The sequence below is a fragment of the Lycium ferocissimum genome, chromosome 8 (genome assembly GCF_029784015.1).
Source record: "Lycium ferocissimum isolate CSIRO_LF1 chromosome 8, AGI_CSIRO_Lferr_CH_V1, whole genome shotgun sequence".
Lineage (NCBI taxonomy): Eukaryota > Viridiplantae > Streptophyta > Magnoliopsida > Solanales > Solanaceae > Lycium > Lycium ferocissimum.
Window position 1 is genome coordinate 46,330,718 of NC_081349.1, and position 22,837 is coordinate 46,353,554.

At 36.5% G+C, this 22,837-nt stretch overlaps 1 protein-coding gene and 1 long non-coding RNA gene across 3 annotated transcripts in view; both read right to left on the reverse strand.

Moving 5' to 3' along the window:
* Positions 1-765: 765 nt before the first annotated feature.
* LOC132068640 (uncharacterized) overlaps positions 766-22,837 on the reverse strand; it is a 30,735-nt gene continuing 8,663 nt past the window's right edge. The window contains exons 3-5 of one of the 2 annotated variants that reach the window (XM_059462288.1): positions 3,237-3,277; positions 1,659-2,056; positions 766-1,554 (exon numbers count right to left, since the gene is read on the reverse strand). In XM_059462288.1, coding sequence (XP_059318271.1) covers positions 1,051-1,554; positions 1,659-2,056; positions 3,237-3,277 — 943 coding nt within the window. In that variant the 3' untranslated portion in view covers positions 766-1,050. Of the gene's footprint in view, positions 1,555-1,658; positions 2,057-2,633; positions 2,978-3,236; positions 3,278-22,837 lie in introns of those variants that run through there. The other variant, XM_059462294.1, reaches the window with a different exon arrangement.
* LOC132068641 (uncharacterized) lies at positions 13,909-15,511 on the reverse strand. The gene is made up of 3 exons (XR_009417455.1): positions 15,048-15,511; positions 14,871-14,948; positions 13,909-14,275 (listed from the first exon to the last, which is right to left on the reverse strand). It is a non-coding gene; the product is annotated as an uncharacterized LOC132068641 (long non-coding RNA).

Sequence of the window (22,837 nt, forward strand, 5' to 3'; positions counted from 1 at the left end):
AATTTCCATTTAAAAATTTGAATGTGCGGTATATGATTTAATTGCTCCACCACAATGCATGAAGATGGGTCCCCAAATAATGTTGGGAGGTAAATGTTAGATTTCCTAACATTAGGGGGAGGGATGATAAGCGGCTGGAAAATAAGGTATATGTAATGAATTATCACTGGTATGATCCTAGTTGAAAGGATAATTCAAGTTAACTCGCTCGTACGCATTCTTGACCCAAAAATGAATATTATATTGCAGCTGCAAATGCTCCAATTCCAATTAGAATTAAAGTCCTTGAAGGACAGAGTCTATGGCCATAGACCGATCGGTTCCAAAGATTAAACTCCTTGAAGAAGGAGAGGAGCAAATGATCAAGATGGTCTTACTAATGAGGCAAGTGCTTTAAATAGCACTACGACATAATATTTCATACAGCCTTTGGTTAGGTTCAGATACCTAAAAATGATAAAAAATAAAGAGATCTCGATAAGTTATGTCAGATTGGAACCGATATCAAATGACCGTGGACAGTATCTTTAAAATAATGTAGCTCCAACTTAATAACCATTTTTTACTAGTAAAAAATTTTACACTGAATATATATCGTGTAGGAAATATCTTACACTTCAGGTCACTCAAAAGATATCTACACATAACCATCCTAAAATGTGGGAACTTGTAACCTTGAAAATAAGTGTAAGAATTTCTTATACACGTGACTCTTTAAAGTAATAGGCCTCTTTCTGGTTCACTTCTCCGAAAAATCACAGCACATTGCACAGACAAAAGTAACATCTCATATACTGCAGAGACATGATCTTAGCACATTCATTACATACTCTATTAACACCTCCATAATAACACCTCCATAAATTTCCATGCAGCAGCAAAACATACTAGTTACAGAGACAGAGTAGCCAAAAAAGTAGCATTGGCTAAGCATAGGTAAAACAAAAAGAGCTTCATGCTAAGCTCGGGGGATCATTACCATCTTCGGCAGTTACGTCAACGACACATCTATGAACAAAATCTCATAAACTTGCTCCTTCCACCAAATGTTCAAGCTGCAGCACTTGGCTTCACCTCATTCTGATCCTGATCAACACCACCATCACCTTCCTTGTTTGATGAGAATTTGTCGTAATCAGCTTCAGGAGGAAGAATGTACATCTCCAGGCCGTAGATCTTCGGGTCAAACGTGGGGTCTTTAGCCTTGATCTTCTCTACGGCCAGCTTCACCCCTTTTCCCATGTAAGGAGCAGCATACTCCATGAGTTCCTCTCTGTACAAAGAGGAGGCCTTGTATTTCTGGATAGCAGCAGGACCGGCCTCCTTCAATTCCTTTGTAAGCTCGAAAATCTTCTGGTGAAGGATCATCTGGACCTGCAAAAGGGATTCCTTCTCATCAGTGAGAGTGGTTATTGTGTTTGCAGCCCCATGCAACTCATGTTCAAGCCTCTCCCTTTCAGAGTCCTCGAGCTTCCTACAGGCTTTTACCACCTCGTTATACTTGTCAGTGACTACTTGAAGGCGTTCAGACAGAAGACAGAAATAGTTGATGCCCTACAAAAAGGAGAAAAAAAGGTCAAGAAAGGAAACAGAAGAGAAAACAAAGGAGAGAGGAGAGGCTAACTACATCAAGGAAAAATAAAAGGAGAGAAACTGACATCGTAAAAGTGACTAAGCCCCTCTTCAGTGACCTCTTGATCTGTCTTCTTATTCGCGACAACCTGTACCCACATATCGATTGTTGAGTCCGGAAGATCGACAGGTGGAAGGTAAGGCTCCTCCTCCCCAGCAGGCTGCGAGCTGGGAACACTGCAGGGCTTGGACTCTCCATACTTCTGTTCAGCAATAGCAGCAGGTATATGAGCAGCATCACCGACGGGCTTGTTTGAGCTTGTACTTTCAAACCCCGTGGCTCCAAAGACCCAAGCGTGCCTTTCATTTTCCCCTCTGCCTTGAGCTGGCCTAGCAGCTTGGCAGGACAAAAACTTCTTACGTTGCCTTGCCAAAATTGCAGCAACCTCGTCCTTCTCGGGGGGGCAACTATCAGGGACAGTTACTGCATATAAACAAAAAAAAGGTCAGCAACATGAAAGGTTGGAAAGTAATAATTTCACTTAGTTGACTTAAAAGACAAATGTAGGAGAGTGTAAAGCAAAGAAATGGACTCTTATCAGCTGCAAACCATGATCATTACACAAGCAAACATACCAGCAAGGCCGCTAGAACTTGATCTTTTTCCCAAGGGCTGAGTTGAGTTTTTTTTTTTTTTTTTTTTTAAAGAGCTATGGTAGCCAACCAAGATAATTCGAAAGGTACTTGGCAAAAATATCTCAAAAAGGAACATTGTACTTCATACCTATGATCCTACAGAAAACTCTATGGAAAAAACTCATGACATTGCAAAAATGAGGGCTACCTTTTTTTTACAAGTTATGGTAACCAACCAAGATAATTCGAAAAGGTACTTGGCAAAAATATTCTCAAAAAGGAACATCGTACTTCATACATATGATCCTACGGAAAACTCTATGGAAAAATAACTCATGACATTGCAAAAATGAGGGCAATATAAATGTTACAATATTCTCAAATAGCTCAATGGCTAGCCGATGAAAAGAAAGAGTGAGGCTGACCTAAAGGAGTTGAGGTAAGATACATATCATCTTCACAAGCTCTAGCCCTATCATCAAGCATAGCTTGCTTTGGTGCACGATGGCAAATTGGCCTCTAATTTTCCTCAAAAGTCCTATTCTAAGGTTAACCAAATCGAACGAGAATAGTCCAAACAAAGGCATACTAGTCAGAAGCCAGGAAAACAGAGGCGCATACCTTGCTGTAGCAGAGAAATCTAAGCTAGTGTTTGGCCATAGATTTTTTTATCAGAGTTTGAAAACTTATCATCAATATCTGTTTGGCCATCAAATTTGATCAGACTTTGAAAATTTATCTTCAAAATATTTTCAAGTTCCAAAGCAGTTTTTGGAAGAAATTCCAAAAAATTTCCAAGTAGAATGCTTATCCAAACACAAGTTCAAAATGTATGGCCAAACGGGAGCCAAATATTGGAGCAAGCAACACAAAAATGATTGGAACAGGAACTTGTACTGAATTTAACCCTGAATATACTTCCCTAAGCAATTAGAAAACTGTACATCAACACTAGAATTAAGCAACACACAACTAGAAAAATTAATTTCACACAACCATACAACGCATTAGACATCAAAAAATGTTACCAAATTCCGTCGCAGAGACGGTTGATGTGGACGTGGCTGTTACTGTAGCAGTAGTAAAAGACATTGGCAGATGATTCCGTTTAGCAGCACATAGCTTAAACAATTGGACATTTAAAAAAAAACGAAGAAAACATTACCAAATTCCGATCGGTTGTTGTTGTTGTTGTTGTGAAGAAGAAGAAGAAGAAGTTGATGCAGATGCTTTTCCAGAGAGAGAAGACGCTGACGTGGCAGTTACTGTAGTAGTAATTTCCGAAACCGAAGACGATGAAGAAATCTCTGTTGACCAGCTGGCGTTCGAAAACAGAGGCACTGCAGAACACAAAATATGAGTAAGTAGAATCGCAAGGTTTTGGAGAAAAAGTGAAATGTGTGCAAGTTTTAGGAGGCATAGTACCAGTAGATGCTGCAGTTGAACTGAAACTCTTTCCGGTAACTGTACCGCCGGAGACAGCCCAAGGAGAGGCGGAAGAAGCACTAGATAAAAATCCAGAAAGCAAGGAGGGAGTAGTAGTAGTTTTAGAAGGCACATTAACGGAATCAGTAGATGCTGCAGTTAAACTCCAAATCGCTCCGGACAAAAACGAAGGAACTGTAGCCGATGGTCCAGCAACTGTATCCGGCGACCAAGAGGCGGAAGATGAAAATCCCAACTTCATTGGTGAAGAAGAAGATGGTGTTGCGTGCTTCCTTCACTTTTTGGCCAAGGGAGAGGAAAGGGTACTGAAGGACTGAGATTGGATGGAAAAATGTCAATCAGTTCCTTAAGGGACAAGATTGGTCTAAAATGGTCTTTTTATTACTCTCTGCGTTCACTTTTATTTATCCAGTATTTTAAAAATATATTTTCTTTTTACTTATCACGTTTAACATATTAAGAGAATGATTGTTTTATTTTTCTTGTTTTACCTATAGTATTAATTACTCACTTCAAATCATTTTTCAAATCCAATAAAAATATGCACTAATTAATATGGGCACATTGGTAAATTACGCACTTCATTTATTATTTCTTAAACAACGTAAAAAGTTTAAAGTGAACAGAGGGAGTAGTAACTTGAACATTCTAATTTAAAAAAAGAAAAGAAAAAAGAATTGAGGTGGTATATTAAAATTGTCATTTTATTTATTACATTTTAAAGGGTGTGTAAAATCAAAGCAAGGACAAATAAAAATGAACGAAGAAAATAATAATAATAATAATAATAATAATAATAATAATAATAATAATAATAATAATAATAATACAAGACAATAAGAGATGTATCAAAAAAGCAGGAAGAGAGATATTGTATTTCTTTTGAAACTGATGTTCTTGGTACAAATGATGAAGGTAGAATGAGGTATATATAGAAGTAAAAAAAGTAAGAGGAACCTAGGTGCAAACATGTGTCATGCTCAAGTGACACGCATGTGTCACCGTTGCATGGCCAACAAGTATCCCTTTTGCATGCCCGCCTTGTGCCTCGTGGCCTGTTCACCGCGTGCCGCTTCACATGGATGCCACATGTTACCATTTGAAGCTGTCTGCTTGATTGTAGGCCTTAAAAAACTGCTGCAATGCTTTTTAGGAGCTGCAGGAATACTCAGGGGCGGCTCAAAAGATATCGTGGCCTAAGGCGAAATTGTATTGAGAGGCCCTCAACTTAAATTTATTTCCTAAAAATTTGCAGACTAACAAAAAAAGGCTTTCTAAACAACAAAATAATTCAGACAAAAAATAAAATATATATATATATATATATATATATATAGAAAGAAGAGAACAAAGAATAAATTGGTGGATTTCCACCTTGAGGTCTAGAACTCAAAGTGAAAATTTTGATTTGGCTATCATCACGAACAATGAACGTACACGACGTAATAGTTTAAGATTTGTGCATTGACAATATCAAAAACATTTACACCTTCTGCTCAATTTAAAAGATAATTGTAGCTATCATCACAAACAATGAACATACATGACGTAATAGTTTAGTATTTGAGCACTGACAATGTCAAAAACATTTACACCTTCTGATCAATTTAAAAGATAATTGTAATTCATTCTATTAAGTAGCCTTGATTGGTGAATATCTAAATTAAATTGTAGATAACCTAATGTAATATGTTGAATTACACTAAAGGGAAACTTGTGCATGAATGCTTTGGTGTTCATGCAGTTAAAAGAGAAGAGTGTAGAAGAAATTCATTATGTTGTCGATGTATATAACATAATTCCTATAGAAAAAGGATAAAATTAAAACCGAAGAGTGAAGCAAATATACTAGTTAATAAGTGAAGAAAATTATTATAAATTATGAACTTATTGTTATAAAATAACCTCAATATATATATATATATATATATATATATATATATATATATATATATATTACACTATTATTTATATATATTATATATTAATAACAACAAAAATATTATGTTACAACGACGACAACAACAACAACAACAACAACAACAACAACAACAATAATAATAATAATAATAATAATAATAATAATAAATTTGGGGCCTTCAAATTTTAGGGCGTAAGGCAACGACCTCACTGGCCTAGCCTTAGAGCCGCCTCTGGGAATACTAATTATGACATCCACAATTTAGTGTATTCATAACAATCAGGATATACTTCTCTTTTTATTCCCTTTAAGGGTTATTTGGTTGCTTGCTAGGAAGAGATTTACATGTATAAATTCAGCATAATGAATAACATGTTTGAAACTTTTTAATTATTTTAGGCTAAAGTCATAGACAGACCCTCAAACTTGCTCATATATTCCACTTAGACCCCTCAACTGAGCGGCGTACCATATAAACCTTTCAAGACAACCTTTATTGTGCCATTTGGACACGTCGAGCCAACTTGGTACAACGCGTGCACTTGACGATTTGTGGACGCGTGAGCCTCTTAAACACGCTGAGCTGGACTAAAAATAATGGCCAAATGGACCCTTCAATGGTAATATTTGCCCCCACCCACTTTTAAATATATGTTCTTCTTCCCCAATTCATTATAGTGAACCCTAAATACACCAAAACCATTATTGCTCCAAAATTATTAATTTTCAATCAAATTAATTGTTGTTTCACTAATTTTTTTCTACTCTATCTCTCTTGTTTGCTTTTAATCTTGCTTCAACAATGGCTAACACTTCAAGAATCGAATTTTGCCGATGTGGGCGTATTTGCGAATTGAAAATTTCATGGAGTCCAAATAATCCCAGAAGGAGATTTTTTTCGTGCCCAATTGATGAGGTAAGCGTATACTAATTATGGGTTAATTCATTACTGAATTCTTCCTCGTAATTGATTCAAAAAGCTTCTTCTTTTTATTCTTTGAAGGCTAGAGGTGGATGTAATTACTTCAATTGGTACGAACCAAGGCATCCCGAGCAAGCAAATAAAGTCATTTATGGGTTGTTGAAGAGAGTTAAAGGTTTTGAGGAAAAAAAGGCTCGTGCAAGACGAACTAGGAAGAAGTTGGTGTTTGGTCTAGTGTTGTTGTTTGCAATTTGGTTCCAATTTTGGAATTGTACTCGATGATGTTTAGTTTTAGTAATTATAGTAGGTTAAATCGCACTGCATTTTGATTGTTTTAGGTAGTATATTATGGTATAGGTTAATCTCACAAAATTGGCCAAATTTTGTGGTTTTGTGTAATTGTATATGGACACACTTTTATGAATCGAATGAATATATATTGGTTAAAATGCATTGCATTTGATATTGTTGTGTGTATTTTTTTGGTTCAATATTGTGGGCAAAGTATAAAGTACTAAAATTTGGATACTATCATAAATCAAAACCATACTTCATTAAGTAAACGAAAACAAAACAAATCAAACCAAACATCATTTTTCATAAATAGAAAGAGACGACCTAATCAATATCTATGATCTCCGTCTTCTCCACTTTAGTAACAATGAAGTGGAGGCGATCCTCTAGATCACAAACTTGGAAATGCAACTTATCCCCTTCCCTTAGGCCTTTGGCATCAACAAACTCTTTCCATCCGTTGTTGAGGCGCGCCTTTCGACTGATCTTGTATTTTATGAAGAAAGCGCCTTTGTCTTATAAAACAACGGCTTCCTTGTCAAGTTGTGGAAAAACATCCATAGTTGGAAGAATCTTTACAAACAAATAGTATTAGAAGTAATAACAAAAACAATAATAAACACAAACTAAGAAATAAAGACTTATGAAATCATTGTTTTGTATATAGCCAAGCAATAGTGTAATGTTGGATAGGTGGCATTTTGTTTGAGAGATTATTGAGTGAAGTCGTTTGTGAGCATGTGATGGAATAAAATGGAAGACTATGGGGATTTATATAGGTGATAATACAACTATCCAACCACTCTATTTAATTCATTCAACTCATCTCTTTAATTCATTCAACCATTTAATTACTCTTCATTCAACCATTCAACTCATCTATTTAATTCATACAACCATTCAACCACTTTATTTAATTTATTCAACCATTCTCCTTCCCCATCCAACTACCATTTAACTAATCAAAATAACAGTTACATTCGATAGAAGTACTTGGCTACAACTGCCAAATTGTTACTAATCAAAATAGGTTAGCCATCAAAATAACAGTTACATGCAAAATAATAGTTACATGCAAAGGACATAAAAGTACTTGGCTACAACTGCCAAATTATTTCACAATGCATTCAGAACTGCCAAATTGTTTGAAAAGACATTTAGAACTGCCAAATTGGCTTCTTCCTTGCTTCTAGTTTCTAGCTAAAGGATGCATGGGTTGGACCTATAGTGGAACTGCTGCCTGCTACTGATGGAGTTGGTTGGGTAGAAGGCTTGTTGGTGATTATATTCTCCTGTTTCTAGACTGCTGTTGTAGCTGTGTAGTTGTGACATCACTTTTACCTTTGAACTTCAGACCAGGAGGTTTAAATCTAAGATCAATGTTGACTGCACTGGTGTCCCTCATAGTCCCATGACTCACAACTCTCTCACTTGAACTATCAGGCTGCAATTGACATAAAAATAAATTAGATTAATTTAACAAAGTGCTAAATGCTAGATTGTAAACCTTGAATCCTTACATTAATGACAGTTCTTCCAGTTGTTAGGTTTATGTAGCATCCAAGGCCTGAATTTTTAGGCCTTTTCTGTGCAGAACTTGATTCACCACTTCCTCTACCCCTTTTCAACCCAACTAATTCACCACTTCCTCTAGGCCTTTTCTGTGCAGAGCTTGATTCACCACTTCCTCTACTACTTCCACCCTAGAAGTAAAATCAAATGTTAGGAACAATTCTCAATAATAATGTATTAAAACTGAAATAAATCAACAAAATCATACCCTTGTTATTGGACAAGACTTTTTGTTATGGCCTAGTTGGTGACATGTTGAACATGTCATCTTCACACCTTTTTTGGACAGCTAGCCATACTTCTTTCTTGGTTCATCTTTATCCTTTTTTTTTTTTCCTTTAGTCTGCTTGGCATTACTTTTGGTGTTGGAGGTTCAATCTTCATGTTATTAGTCTTAGGCCACATCTTCATGTTTGGCAGTGGGTCAAGAAAGTATGAATATGCCTTCATAAATGTCTCCCCTTCATAAGTGTCTCCTTTCTATACCAATGTTCCACATGATTATATAGTTCATCCCCTAGATGGTAGAATGCACATATTGCATGTTGGCAGGGGATTCCTCTTAACTGCCACAGCCTACAAGTGCATGTTTTGTTCCATAAGTGTACAATGAACCTATATTCATATTCCTTAATCTCGAACCCTTCTAGCCCATTCCACAACACTTCACATGTGTTAGACAACTTCTTGTTTTCTTCCAACATCACCCTTGCCATAGGTGAAATATCAGTAATCCATGTCTTAGCAAATCTTCTCATTTCAACATCCCTAGTCATTACTTTATGCCTAATCTCTTCTAGCATGGTAATGATAGACTTATGCCTAGCTGCTAATATCCAGGAATTAAAGGTCTCACACATATTGTTTTCAACCATATCACACTTAGAGTGTTCCCTAAAATAGGCTCTACACCAGTGCTCTTTGTTAAATTGCAATAAATTTTCATAGATGTCTTTTCCAAGTCTATCTAATTTGTAATTTCTTCCCTTAACTTTACCTCAAATGATGCTTTAGAGACCTCCAGAACTATTTTCTTCTTTCTTCACCTCTCCAATCTTTCTGCCAATTTGCCCATATGTGTCTAGCACACTTCCTATGCTCAGCATTTGGTAAAAGATTTAGAAGGGTGCTCAACAATCCCTACAATACAACACAACACAACAAGTACAGTTAGTATATATGCAAAAAAAACAAGGTAAACAATGGAAAAATAGTTAGTAAAATTACCTTTTGCATGTCTCCATCTCCATTCCCGGCCCAAATCATTGATTAAGTTCTGAATAAACCATGTCCATGTCTCTTTTGACTCATCGTCAATGATAGCCCAAGCAATGGGAAACATCTACTGATTCCCGTTTTTTCCAACAGCCACCAGAAGTTCACCCTTACATGCACCTTTTAGGAAGCAACCATCAAACCTAATAATTTTCCTGCATCCCTCCAACCAGCCCCTTTTCATTGCATCAAAACAAACATAAAAATACTTGAACAAATTCACTCCAGGTTGACTTCCTCTGTTTGTTTTCACTATGCAAGTGTTGCCGGGATTACTCAAAATGATTTGTTCTACATAATCACAAAGTCTTGCAAACTCCTCCCTCAAATCCCCCATAAACTTATTAAGCACTATTTGTTTTGCCCTATAATATATAGTTCTACCAACATACAACCCTAACTGGTCTCTAACCAAGTCCTGAATTTCTCAAATTCTAATATTAAGTTGAGAAGTGATCATATCTCTAAATCTGTTGGATATAAACTTAGCATTGCACATCTTATTCTTGTTAAGTGGAGTGCACTTGTGAATTGGATGGTAAGTTTTCACCATAAAATTCCTTGATTTTTTATCAAGACTAGCATACAACCTCCAACAATAAATCTTGGACTGACACCTACACCTCACCTTCTTCTGCTCATTTGGTTTAAGTTTCAATAACATGGTATCCAACAACATAATTAGCTATCTTCTAAATACTTCAACATTCTCAAATACCATGCCTAGCTCAAAAATACTAACCACACAATCTGGATCATACCTTAATTTGTTGCTCTTCCTTCTACTTGGCAAGTCTACACCAGATTCGGCATCCACTTCCAACTCATCATCTGAATCTTCTGTTATATCCCGCATTTTCGTACATTGGGACAATCCTGATTGACTATGATAGGTTAGAGACAAAACCATTCCGGGATACAATGTCGAGACTTTTGACCTTCGATTTCGTTTTAAGACCTAAGTTGTTCATGAATTTGTTAGTATGGAATAATTAGAAAAATTTGGGACCAAAATTGGAAATATTGAAAGTTGAAAATCATGAAAATTTGGCCATTTGGCCATGTGGCTTGGAGTGGTGCCCACACATTTTGTGGCCAAATTTTATTGGTCCAACCCATGTGTGGGCCATGGACACATGTATAATATATGTGTAAGCATAAAAGATGACCAAGAAGTCATCTTTCCTCACTTCATCATACTTAGAAAAATCAAGAAAGTTGAAGAACAACTTCAACAACCATTCGGCCAAGAACCTTAATTTTCAAGACCAAAAATTAGCCATCCCAAAATATTTCCTTGGTGCAAATCCACTAATTGGAGGTCCCTAAGTAGCGTGGAAGTATTGTTTGGGTCATCCAAAAATCCGTTTTGTCAATCGCAAACCCTAGCCTAATTATGAAGTGGAAGAACAAAGGTAAGATTTAATCATATTTTATGTGTTACGAGTGGTGTATGTATGTTGTAGTATGTTAAAATGGATGAAAATCATGAGATATGACATGTTGGAGTTGAGGTTGTGTGTGTAGTGCATAGCCGTGTAAGTGTGTGTGTGTTGTGTTGTGTTGTGTTGAAGCAATAGTTAGCATGTTGTGAGTGTTGTAGAGTGAAGAAATGGATGAGAATCATCAATATGTATATATATGGTGTTGGCCAAAATGGGCTATATTATGTGACAAGAATGGATTAATGTTAATTAGTATTTTGGTAGTTGTCGTTATGAATCCTATGTTGACGATAGTAGTTTAATGACTCAAATTGATATCGTAAGTGTTGTGGGCTGAATTGGAGATTATTGTGCATTTGATGTAAATTGTATATTTATGAGAATAGCATTGTTAGAGTGTAGATTGTTGGTGCAAATCATGATTCGGAAGTCGGGAATGTGTTATAGTTGAGGTTCTCGGGTTTTGGGGCTGTTTTCGGGTGAATTGGAGCAATTGTTGGAATGTTGGAAATGTTGTATGAATTGTTGAAATGTCCTTGAATATTGTTGGTATGAGTTCGGGTTAGTATTTGAATGTTTGAGCGTTGATGTTGGCTTGAATGTAATTGAATTGAGCATATAATGATGTAAAAGAGAGTTACTAATGTTATATTGCCTTTCGGATTGATTATTAATGTTGCTAGGTTGGTTGTTGATGTTTTTGTTGTTGATTTGGCCGAGTTAAATTCTCGGGTTGGTCTATTCCCCCAAATTTCGTAGAATTAAGGGCTAATTTGGAAATTAAATGCCTAAATGCCTATGGCTAATGTTTGGCATATTATGATTTGTTTGTAGACCTTGGGCAGCCCGAGACGTAGGTTGAAATTATCTTGAGTTTGGATTAGCGTTGATAGCGATCAAGGTATGTAAAGCTTACCTTCGTTCTTTTGGCATGTCTTAGATATGGCTAAGTTATGATATGTTATGAGCTTCGGGGGTAATTTTATTCTTAAAAATCCGAGCACGTTTATGAGTCGCATTTGCTTTTGATGTTGGCATTCTTATGTGGACAAGCTATGGGTTATATATGTCTTTTGTATGACTAAGTTTCAAAGGTTGCATAAAAGTTTGGTTTTTAAAAGAGTTTTGTTCCTAAATGATTAAAGAAACTATGAACGTCCGTAACTCACTTTGATATGCTCGTATTTGATTCTATGACGTATAATGATTATGTTTTCCATAAGCCTTGGGCCTACACCCATCCGTGGGCCCCGACTTTCCTTTATGTACCCCCGATGAATTTCCCATAAAGGATATTATGACTATTATTCCGATTTCAAGTACGACTTTACTTACCTTTGAGTTTATAATAATGATTCGCCATATGATATTTAGTTTACATGGGGCAACGTATATCCGTGGTCCCCGAGAATTTCATTTGTAAAGTCCTAATGACTTGTTTTGAACAAACTTAGCATGATTTCCGCTTTGAACTACTTCTTATCCATTGAATTAGTCGTAATGATGAATGTGCATATGATCATACGTACTCTTTTCTTCTGTTTGATATCTTCCCGAGTGACGTTCGGATTGATCGACTATTATTTTGGCTTTAAAAAGAGAGTTTGTTTTGATCACTCCGTTGAGTCACATCTTATGTGCATATGGTTTCGCACTACTCTGCTCGTGCGAGCTGTTATTATTCCTATTCACCGAGTCCCGGGCCGGGTATGTATTCGTGCACAGACTATTGCATTATTCACCGAGTCCCTCATTAGAGGGCCGGGTACGATATATATATGATGATATGGGGATGGCGGCCTCAATTTTTTTATCCAGAGTCCCGAAAGGGCATATTCACCGAGTTCCTCCAATTATGCATATATATGATGGCATGATGACATGATTATGATATGGCTTTACTCACCGAGTCCCCACCGGAGGGCCGGGTACGGTATGCATGTATGTATGACTATATGATGACTATGCATTTGGATTATATGACCTTATCCACCGAGTCCCTCGTCACGATGTACGTATATTATGGTTTGATGATATGATATGGACACGCATGATATATGATTAAAAGGCAAGTCTTTTGAGTATTCGATTACTATACTTGTTTCAAATTCCGGTCCGGTTACGATTATGTCTATTGTATTCTAACATACCAACATATTCCGCTCAAAAACACCCGCAGTACGTACAGCTCGGTGATCCAGTGCTCCATTATTCCGGAGCCACATTTTGGTATATATTTGTCCGTTGTATTTGTATTCGTGTGTTCGTGTGGGTACGGCGGGGCCCTGTCCCGTCATGTGGTTCGGTTGTTCTGTTTAGAGGTCTGTAGACGTATATGTGGGTTGTGCCTACTTCGGTACAGGTGTGTTTGTATGTTATATGTTCTGGGCGATCCCATTCGCCGTGGCAGCCTTGTCGGCTTGCCTTTGTATATATTTGGGCCGACGTGCCATTTGATAGCCTTGCCGGCTTCTGATATACATATATGTTTGTGCTTGAGAGGTGTTTGAGACAGTTTGAACTAATCTGAGACAGCGTTTGATATTTGTTTACGCATAATCCGTCTGTATGTGATTCGGATTTGACGAACGTGTTTGGGTGCCCAGTTCGGGCACTAGTCACGGCCTACGGGGTTGGGTCGTGACATCTTCACTATACTCTTCAGTAGGGGTGCTTATCGGTTGGTTCGGTTCGATTTTGTGAATTAACGGTTCGATTTATCGATTTTCAATTTGTAAATATGCTAAACAAAAACCAAACCGATAAGATATTTGTTATCGATTTTCGGTTTATCGATTTTTGGTTCTTACCGGTTCTGTTTTCGGTTTAACCAATAAGAAAATGCTCCGCTATTTTATTGTTTTTGCTTTATCTTGTTTTCATTTGTTCATATATATAGTTATACACTGCCTTCATGCATAAAATTGACACAAATTACAAGACAAAAGCTATAAAATGCATTGTAGCAATATTTCAAAAACAAAACAAGGCCAGTTCATAGTTCATTTGTTCATAAAAAAGGCTAACTTCTTCGGAAAGAAAACACCAGCTGCAAGACAAGCTATAAAATGCAAAACAAAACTACAAAATACAAAATAAAGCAGTAAGCAGCACCAAGCCAAAGAACTTCAAAGATCCAAAAAACTACAGCAACACTAACCAAAGACCTTTAAAAATGAACAACTAATTCATCTGAAATGCAGAGAAATATAATCAGTTATATGACACCATATGAAATACTAAATTTTCATTCAAGCTAGGTATTGCAGCCAAATCAAGCTCCTAGATTAACCATGTGATAGAATAAGAAGTTCACTAACCCTTATGGAGACTTTTGGTGTCAATATTCTTTTTCACTGTACCAGTTATGCTAATCTAACTAGTACTACTATTTTCCTTTTTAACTTTTTACAATGTCCAGTGAAATCATTCATTTTTTCCTCTTTGGTGTGAAATAGCTTGTTCTTTTTATACCAAAACAGAGCAATTAAATGTTTAACTGAAACAGACTATTGAAACTACAGGTTAGGTATTAGTGGTGGACTAAAAGTAAGCTTTTGCTTGATACATACTGGTACTAAAGTCTATAAGACTATTTTATATTCTTTAGTACCTTGTTAAAGTTAAGACATAACTAGAGATGCACAAAATTAAACACCTAAATGAGATATAAAATGCTTCCAAAGCAGAACACAGTGTTTTGGTTCCTATTTTACAAATATAATTGAGTGCAATAGAAATAAAAAGGAAAGATTATTGTAGATATGATCTAAGTAGGACTGCATACCAGATCCAAGTGCAAAAATGAAGAGTTCTGACTCCACCGCTCCACGTCAATCATCAAGAATGCTAGAGTTGGCCAAATCTAAAAGGAATTTATGTTGATCAGTCACAAAAATGTTAAGCTGTTTAACAACTATTTACAATAACAATACCAAAAAAAATATAATTAAAACATTCTTACCTTGTTCAAGCTGCTCGAGGTTATCTAGATCTTCTTCAACACTCACAGGTTGTTTTTCACTCCGAATCCAATATTGAAGGCACACTAGTGCTTACACCAATTTAGGAGTCAATGAACTCCTAAATGAATCCAAAATACGTCCTCCGGTACTAAATGCACACTCGGATGTCACACTTGAAATAGGAATAGCTAACACATCCCGAGCCATCTCAGCAAGAACAGGAAATCGAGGTGAGTTTATTTTCCACCAAGACAAGATCTTAAAGTTAGGCCTTTCAACTTCATTTTCTTCACTAAGATATTTTTCCAATTCTGTTTTAGAATCCGCTGCTCCATTTCCAGCTTTATGTTTCTGTTACACCTTGTATCTTTGAAAAACACTTATCAAATTTAAAACATAAGTACGTTGAGTTAGGGTTAAGTAAAACCACTTTGAATATAAGGAGCAAGCATTATTAAGTATATTTAATGAGTGAAAGATGTATATAAGGTATACCGGAAGGTTTTATAAGGAAATGAGTGGAAGAAATGAAGTAGTACGACTTTGGAGAAAGGATGGGTAATGTTTTGTGTGAAAATTTTAGTCCAATTTGGGGGATGAATATCTCTTAGCATATGAAGTGTTTTAAGGTGAAACAAAAGCCTAAAATGAAGTTTGTCGAGTCTAGTTTCCAACGCAATAAACCAATCATTGATAGGACATCGGAGTGGAGAATTATGAACGTTACAAGTTCAAATGACAGAGCAGAAACGCGTGCTACAACAAGATAAAGAACGACTCAAGCTTTCTATCTCTTGCCATCAAGCTACAAAGGTGACCCGACCCGAATTTGACCCTTATATAAAGGGTAATAACCCCCTTTTTCCATCAGATTTTGCTAGAAATTTCCAGAAATTGAAGAGAGAGAGAGAGGGAAACAAAAAGTAAGCAATTTTAAGTGACGGAGTATTAATCGAAGCTCGGATAAACGCATAGATGTGATTCTAGTATGATTTTGCGGTGGATTCAAGGTGGATATTGGAGATATCGCTATTTTAACAAAAAAAAGGTATGGATCTCTCCTTATTAATATTACTTTTGGTTTATTTACGAAGATAGAGTGATGAAATGGTTGTATAGTAAAGTCGTTGGTTGAGAAATTGGATAAAACATCGTGTGGGATGTTTATGGAATATTTTGGTGTTGATAATATTGTTGTTGTTGTTGTTAGTTGCTGAATTGAGATTTTGGGCTAGGCATATAAACAGGGGAGATCTTTGCCGAAATTTCGTATTCTAGAAAGATTTATTTGAAGGACTAAGACAAGCGTATAAAGGTGAGTCTAACAATAGTATAAATTTTTCTTGAATATAGATTTACGAGCCTGGGAGGACAAGCGTTGAGTAGTTAAAGTTAAGGCGACCAAAAAGGTATATTAAGACTCGTCTCTTTCTTTCAAAGGCATGATTGCTAAGTTATGGTACGATTTCATAAATGTTTTCATAACCTCCTTGTTTTCAAAAGCTAGAAGTTCATGACTCTTAAAGCTTCTTATGATGTTAAATAAAAAATGTTCTATGATGATTGTGACGTTGATGATGATTTTCTTCTAGAAACTCCGAGGCTATGATTTGAGAGCATTATGAGATTATTGAGTCATTCCATGAATCCCTTGATCTTACTTATTGTTGATGGTCTCACCTCATGTCATTCATTCCTTCGAGGTGAGATATAGCAAAGATAATGGTTCTATTTTTAGTGCTACCAAAGTTTATGATTCTCGAGACTCCCATGACATTATCGATTTCATCTTACTATGGTTGATTCTTCAAGGAATGATATAGTGACAATGGTAATGCTAATGATGATGTTGATTTCATTTATGTATTTTTATGTGTATGTGTGTATGTATGTATGCATTGCATCCCACTGATCAGCTGGGGATAATATCGAGCCTATATGGCCGAGTAAGATAATATCGAGCCTATATGGCCGAGTAAGATAACACCGAGTCCCGAAAGGGCCGGGTAAGATGACACCGAGCCTACATGGTCGGCTAAGATACTACCATGCAAGACGCTATGTGTATATATATGTATTACCGCGCCTTAACGGCCGGACGAGATATTATATATGGATATGTATGGAAAAGGTTTTCTTTAAAAGCTAAGCATGCACGACATTCGCCTTAAAAAGGGCATTTAGAGGCATAGATTGATCTCTTTTATATTACTTTATCTTCATACGTTCATTATATTATTTTTCATGTTCGGTATCTCTTACTATGTTACTATTCATGCCTTACATACTCAGTACATTGCTCGTACAGACGTCCCTTCTTGTGGACGCTGCGTTCATGCCCGCAGGTGTAGATAGACGAGACGAGGATCTTTCATCGTAGGTCGCCTTCGTGCATCGGTCTCGAGTGGTGGCTCCACTTCTTCCTGGAGCATTGCCGAGTCGGGGTCTATATATATATATATATATATATATGAATTGTGTTAAGGGTACGTCGGGGGCTCTGTCCTGACCTATATACCTCAGTCATGTTCATAGAGGCTTTGTAGACGTTCCCGTGTACTGACTTAGTCATAGTGTGACGGAGTAATGTCGGCATCATGGGTCTATTGTACATTTACTTATGCATGATATTATGTTCATATTTAGCCTCTTGATCTTATTGTTTCCATTTGAGACACGAAGGATGTAAGTTGTAAGTTGGTTCGCTCGGTTCCTGTAAGGTGCCGGGTGCCAATCACGCCTTACCAAGGGTGGGGTGTGATAGTTTCATTAGATCATCCATGAATGACCCTAAAGATCCTATCGATTGGATAGTACTACCTGAACTTGAAGGCAGTGAACTAGAAGTTTCAAATGAAGAGCTAGATAAAGATAAAGTGAGTTGACTGCCCTTATCTTTTGAAAGAGACTTTACATACTCACCAAACAATGAAGTCATGTAGTTATTCACTTCCATCTCTATAACTGGTCTTTCTATTTCCCCAAACATCCTCTTAAGTGCAAAACCAACCGAAACCAGCTTGTGACGAGGATCCAAAACACAAGAAATGAAAATCATCTTATTCATTAATTCTGGATTACCCCAATACTTGTCAAATTTTTCTTTCGTATTCTTTGCAATTGAACCCAAAAAAAACATCTTCACTGGATATCAATTGTTTCAAATAACAAGCAACCTCACAAATTTTAAGAAAGTGAAAATTTGATGTGACGTAAAGTGATCCAGATACCTTTTCAGTAAGATCATAAAAGATTTGAAGGAATTTTGCAACTCTCTTTACATGCTTCCAATCATTACTCAAAAGTGTACCTGCAAGAGTTCCATCTTTAGAATCAACAAACTCAAGATAAGGCGATAAGCCAATATCATGATCAGCATAATTCGAAAAACATTCTTATACTCAATAGCCCTATTCAACATCAAGTAGGTGGAGTTCCACCTCGTAGAAACATCCAAACATAAAGATTTTTTACAATTGATATCAACAGCTTCACAACATTCTTGGAACTTCTGCCACCTCGCAGGAGACTGCCTAATACATCTTACTGCTTGTCTAACCCGTTCAATAGACAAAACATCCTCTTTCATACCATCTTGGGCAACAAGATTTATAATGTGAGCCATACACCTCACGTGAAGGTGCTTTCCATTCATAAAATTAGTCCCCCGTTTAGTAAATTGCTTTGACTACTCTTTCACAGTAACATCATTTGAACTAGCATTATCAACTGTGATAGTAAAAATTTTATCTAAGCCCCATTCACATAAACACTTACTAATCTCATTAGCCATATCTTCACCTCTATGGCTAGAAATTGGACAAAAATTAAGAATCCTCTTATGCATAATCCATTCACTGTCAATCCAATGTGCAGTGAGACACATATAGTTAATACGCTGTAAAGAGGTCCAAGTATGGGTGGTAAGACACACTCTCTGTGTGCTTCTTTAAAAGACCTCCTTAACTTCTTATTTTCTTCATTAAAAAGATCTAAACAATCCCGCGTCACAGTGCTACGAGAAGGAATCTTAAAATGAGGTTGTGCTACTTTCATAAAGCTTCTAAAACCTTCTTTCTCAACAAACTTGAAGGGAAGTTCATCAATAATCACCATGCGGCATAAAGCCTTCCTACATTGTTCTTGCTCAAACTTCCAAGAAACAACAACTACATCATCCATAGCACCCCCTGGAACAGGTTGAAATCCTATTTCCTTTTGACTTTTAGGAACATCTTTAGGCATTTTTGGACATGTTAACAAATGAGTAAGCATTCCTGTCGACCATTTTTAGAGTCAGAATGATAAGTTGCACCACAATGCTTGCACTTTGATTTCTTATTCCCGTCTTTATCAACAAATAGTCCAAAATGTTCCCATGCACGAGACCTCTTTTTCCTTTCTTGCCTTACCGGTTGTATTTGACTCGTAGCATTTGAATTAGAAGCCTTACTTCCATTGACCACCTTATCAGTTGTAATATTTTCAGCCATGTGTTTGTGTCACTGTAAAATGTGATTTGTAAACAACAATCAAGCAGCAAATTGTCAAATCATAATGCATTCTAAACAGTGAAATTACAAATGATACCTTCTTGAGCTTTGAGGAGATGGTGCTATGGGTTGGACTCAGAAATCAGAATTGTTAGTCTGAAATGGATGCCTAAAACAATTCATAATATGTTACATTGTTATTATTTTAACATCAATATGATACAAAAAAAAATTACAAACAGAGAATCAAGAACAGATTTTATGAAATTATTAGCATTATGTTGCATAATAGCATATGTACTGTACTGTGTCTAATGGCCATCTTGTGAGATATTTATAACAAAACTTTGATATATCATGCTTTTAACGATCACAATCACCAAGTTGCAGTCCACCGAGTTGATTCCCACTCTTGTACTCGGCCATATTTCACAATCCAAGTGATAGAATAAAGGAAATAACTGAATAAGGTGTCGAAAGTACCTGAAAGGCTGAAAGCCTGAAAAAATTCAACTATATAGCCTGAAACTGAGAGAACTCCAAACCCTAGTTTCGTTTGAGAAGACAAGGAGAGAGGTAGAGAGGCATCGTTGTAACTTCGTATGAGAATTGAGAATTGGGAATTGGGAATTGAGAGAATATTAATATTAATTATAAATAAGAGAATATTAACTATGGTAAGTCATTTAGAAATAGGGTTTGTATTTACAAATTAATATTTAAACAACACTAATATTTAATTAGGGATAAAAATATAATTTTAATATAAGCTTATTGGGTTATCGGTTTAACCATTAGCTAAATTCTTAAAACCGAAAACCGAACCGATAACCCAATAAAAAATTTTACAAAACCGTTTCCAAACCGTTAACCCAATAAACCGATATCAATAAACCAATAGCGTTTTTATTGATTCCGTTTATTGGTTAAACCGGTTTCTGCACACCCCTGCTCTTCAACAGAACTATCAATATACTGCTCATCCCCTGCTAAGCATCCATTGTAGTTAGAGGCCTTGTTCTTTCCAATATCTTCAAAACCCCTATCTATTTTTCCCTCACCTAGGGGCACCTCAACAGTGACAGTAGGTTCCTGTTACACCTCGGAAAATTTCTGATTTGTGCCCTGAAAGTAGACCAATGTGAGTTTAGGGTGATTATGAAATCCTTACGAGACTAAGGAAGGTATTAGATAGCTTAAGGTGCATACCATAAGATTTTGAAGTTGTACGAATAGATGAGCTTTAGTTCGTTGAAGGAAGTGGAATATAAGTCATGTTCGGAAAGGTTCTCACAATGAGTGAGCTAATATTTATTTGGTGATGTCTTGAGAGGCTGCTATAGGGCCTACTATATGGTTAATGAAGTATTATGTAAGTGCCAAGAAGGTTCCACGAGGATTGGAAGTCAAACGAATCAACGAGAGAAAGTTTCGCACAACTGGGAGTTATACGACCACTTATACGGTCCATATAACTTTATACGGTCCGTATAAGGAGGGTCCGTATAACATGACATTTACAGAAAGGGTCATTTTCTTGAAGGTTTTATACGGTCCACTTATACGGACCGTATAATATTTTACGGACCGTATAAGTCCATCGGGCTGATTTTTCTATTTTTGTATAAATAGAGGGCTCTTGTTCCTTTATTTAATTTTTCATTTTCCACAAGTCTTAAGAGCCCAAAACCCTTCTCCAAGCATATTCCACTCTAATACAAGAGAAAACAAAGATCAAGAGGCGAGAATCAATGTGTTCATGCGTTAGAAGGCTTCCTACGGTTAGTAGACTACAAGCGATTCTTGAGTATTGAAGCTAGGGTTTTCACCTAAGTTGATAGCTGATCCAAAGCTCATTCCCATGAGATAAAAGATTAGTTTTCATGCTTATTTCATGTTATCATGCATGCTTGGTTGTTGAAGAACTTGGGTAGAAGAAGAAAGTAGAAAATGAGGGTTAAGTGTAACTTTTATGATGTTTTTGAGTAGTAAGCTAACTTGAGTCATGATTCTTAGTATAATATAGATATAATCTTGTTATGAAAGGTAGTAATAGTGATAAGGAAGCATTGTATGAAATTGTGCTAAAATGGGTGTGAAGTTGTTGGTATAAGTTGAACATAAGGATGAATTTTGAAGGCTTAATGGAATGTGATTAATTGAGTATGATGCTGTGGATGTTATTGTGGTTGTTGGGAGTTGTTTTGTAATATGGTGGAAGTTGACGAAATAGGGGAAATGCTGCCCAATTTTCATTAAATCATGAATTATTCTAGTTTGAATCTAAGAGTGTCATTAAAGCTTAACCATGGTATGAATCCTTCTAATGTAGATTGTTCAAGCTACGACGGTGAACGTTAAGTAGTTAAGAAGACGAAGAGGTATGTAAGGCTAACCCTTCTTTCATTAAGGCATGGTTCCTTTGATGTATATTCTTTTATGAGTCCCATAATGTCTTCCAAGTGACTCTATCTCTAAGATTACTAAAGCTCATGATCCTCGATGCTTTCGCGATCCTATTGCTTCCCTTATATGATAGTTGATCCTCTAAGGATAGATGTAACGAAAACGATGATAGTAATGATATTGATGATACTTATGGACTCTTATGTATACGCGTCTAAGTATGTATGACTATTATGTAACACCGAGCTACTTGGCCGGGTATGATACCTATTGCCCTCACACCACTGCAGTTGGGTAAGGATAACACTGAGCCTTGGTAGGGCCAGGTATGTATAATCACCAAGCCTTGTCATGGCAGGGTATATGAACCACCGAACCCTCATGGTCGGGTATGATATGGGTATAAATACGAATACAAATATGTATATGTATGTATAGATGCATGAGTAAGCATTAGAAATGGAAGGTCCCTATGAAAGACAAGTAAGTAGATATGATGAAGGCCACTAGAGGTACAAATGACTCTATTACCCCCTGATTCTCCCATCTTATGCTATATCTTATGCTATTTCTTATGCTGTCTCTTATGCTCTTACTATGATGTTGATTATGCTTTACATACTCAGTACATTATTCGTACTAACGTCCTTTTGTTTTTGTGGATGCCGCGTCATGCTCGCAGTGGACAGGAGACAAAGGGCTTGATCTATAGATTTCTTGTTCGAGGATCGCATAGGAGCTCCATTTCATCCGGAGCTACAACTTTTGGGTATTATTCTTTTGTGTACATACATATAAGCATGGCGGGGTCCTGTCCCGCCTATATGATATGACATACTCTTCTTAGAGGCTCGTAGATAGTTGTGTATGGATAGATGTCTTGTAGCCTT